Source organism: Aplysia californica, unplaced genomic scaffold (genome assembly GCF_000002075.1).
Source record: "Aplysia californica isolate F4 #8 unplaced genomic scaffold, AplCal3.0 scaffold01037, whole genome shotgun sequence".
Lineage (NCBI taxonomy): Eukaryota > Metazoa > Mollusca > Gastropoda > Aplysiida > Aplysiidae > Aplysia > Aplysia californica.
Genome location: NW_004798307.1, coordinates 69288 through 71606, shown reverse-complemented (window position 1 = coordinate 71606; position 2319 = coordinate 69288). Strand labels below are relative to the sequence as shown.

At 45.4% G+C, this 2319-nt stretch overlaps 1 protein-coding gene across 1 annotated transcript in view; it reads right to left on the bottom strand.

Annotated features, from left to right (window-relative positions):
• Positions 1–32: 32 nt before the first annotated feature.
• The window catches only part of LOC101862761, a 67382-nt gene continuing 65095 nt past the window's right edge, over positions 33–2319 (bottom strand). The window contains exon 3 of the mRNA XM_005111288.3: positions 33–1710. Within this exon, the coding sequence (XP_005111345.1) occupies positions 770–1710 (941 nt within the window). The 3' untranslated portion in view covers positions 33–769. The remainder of the gene's footprint in view (positions 1711–2319) is intronic.

The following is a 2319-nucleotide window of genomic DNA, read 5'->3' as shown; positions in this document are numbered from 1 at the left end:
TCTCCCTCCCTCTCTCCCTCTCTCCCTCTCTCTCACTCTGGAGGCCACAAAGAGTACTGTCTACTGTGAACTAACCCACAAGTCTCTGGAACAATACAAATGTACCAACTGGATGTGAAAAAAAAAATCCTGAACTTTTCGGATACGGTGCAAATGCGCAGGGGAATCCAAATTTGCAGATTATATTGTCTAATTAATTTCGCATCAAAACCATTTTTCATTGCTATATAATATTATACAGCGCAATATCCAGCTAATTTTAGAAATACTGATTTCTGGATTAATCCGGAAAAATGGGCACCTCTAATACACTCCCAAAGTCAACAATTCTACAAAAAGTTTGAAACATAGGACTGCACCTCCTGCGACAACCAGTAACATAAACATCAGGCCGACAGCGCTCGATTATTCTTCATACTTTTCTTATTGTAGTGTATGGGTTTATAGAATAAAGAACTGTATACCTCATATTTTGACACATAACTGTGATAATACTAAACCAAATTGATGGGAGAGCCATAGAAAACTCAAATAACAACACAAACTCGAGAAAGTCCAGTTAGAGATTCGAACCGCGGTCAACAGCACCGCAAGAGGGTAAAATCTTATCTCCCATTTGTCTGTTTCCGTAAGACAGTTGAACAGCATAATAATAAATGATAAGTCGCATCACTTCTTCAGCTACTTAAACAGAAGTGAAACAGCGATCGGGCCCCAGTGTTTTATCACCAGTAGAAATTACATACAAACATATTTTATCAGAAGATTATCACACATTAGCCATAGGTCCCTTTGAACACGCCTTATCCCAGGAGGCAACGGAAGAGTGGGTGTGTCCTGCGACGGAAGCCACGCCCCCAACTGCCCTGGGACATGATATCCCAACCTGCGGGAACAAGTGGCCCCCTCGGTCCACGAGTCTCACATTAATGTCCCTCGACGCGCAGCTCGTCGTTTTGAGGGCGGCCGGAGGAGGGTCACTGAAGAAAGAGCGAGGTGGTTTGGCAGCAGAGGCGCTGCTGAGAATGCTGTTACTGTTGATTGAGCAAGTCACTTGGGGAGGAGAAGTTTTATCACTAATGTCTGCTGGAGGCGGATACTGAAAGGGGCCGCTGCTGCCACCACCGCTGTTCCGGTAGCTGTTGCAGTGATGAAAGTGGTTGCTGTTGCTGTTGCTTGTGTTGTTACTGCTGCTGTTGCTGCCACAGCTACTGCAAGAACAGCTACATTTCGAATCTGTCTGACCACTGTCCACGACGTAACTGCTCTCAGACCGAGGTGCGCGACTGCAGCTGCACTGTGACGTGGCGGAAATGTCCGTCCCGCAACAAGAGGGACACAGGCCGATCACCGTGGTGCCCCCGGAGCTGTCTGAGAACACGGGCACGCACGTCGTGGTGTTGGTCTTTTCGTTGAAGAGCGAGCAGTGCTGTTGTTTGCTCCCTTTCCCCATGCTCACCAGATGGTCTGTGATGTACATGTGAGCCTTGGTGAGGCTCCTCTCCCGCCGGATCTGGATGAGTCTCCGGTGCTGTCGTGAGTCCGTCTTGAGCATGCGCACAGCTAGGAGAACCAGCAGCACGAGGATGAAGCCGCCGGCGATGGGCACAGCGATGACAGCGGCCTTGAACCAAAGGTCACGTTCATCGTCGCGGTTGTCAGGGTGGTTTCGAGAGTACACGGCTTTGTCGGTGTTAGCCGGTGCACTGCCTGCTCCGGGAGAGGAAAAGAGAGAAGAAGAAAAAAACCGATATTATCATATATTATATTCTAATCATTATTACAAATAATTCATAGTGCAATATTAATTAAGGTAGAGTAGATACTCAAAGGGAACCTAACAACTGGAAAAAAAAAGAGTGAAACTACTTTTGCTTCTATACCAATCTGCTTATCTTTATTGAACTCGCGTCTTTTTGGGCACTATATTAGTGGCAGTGAATATATACAACAAAGAAGTATTGGCGTTTACTGAATACAACTAAAAAGTATTGGTGTGGCTCACAGAAAGTACACACAATAGAGACTTATAATGTGCTGGACGATCTGAATATGGATCGTTTTACGCCACTTGCAACACAATATCAAAAAGGTCATTTAAGTGCGAAGATTAGAGGTGGAAGTAATGAGAGTGACAAACATATAAAAAGAATCAGGAGAGATAAGGACGATAGATAATGTTTTTGATAGAAAAGAAGGACCCAACCGCACCCTCCAACCACCCACAAACAACGTTCAATGTAGAGCAGTTTAGAAAATGTCATAAATGCTCTAGAGGTGTGTGTATTAGAGAGAGAGAGAGAGAGAGAGAGAGAGAGT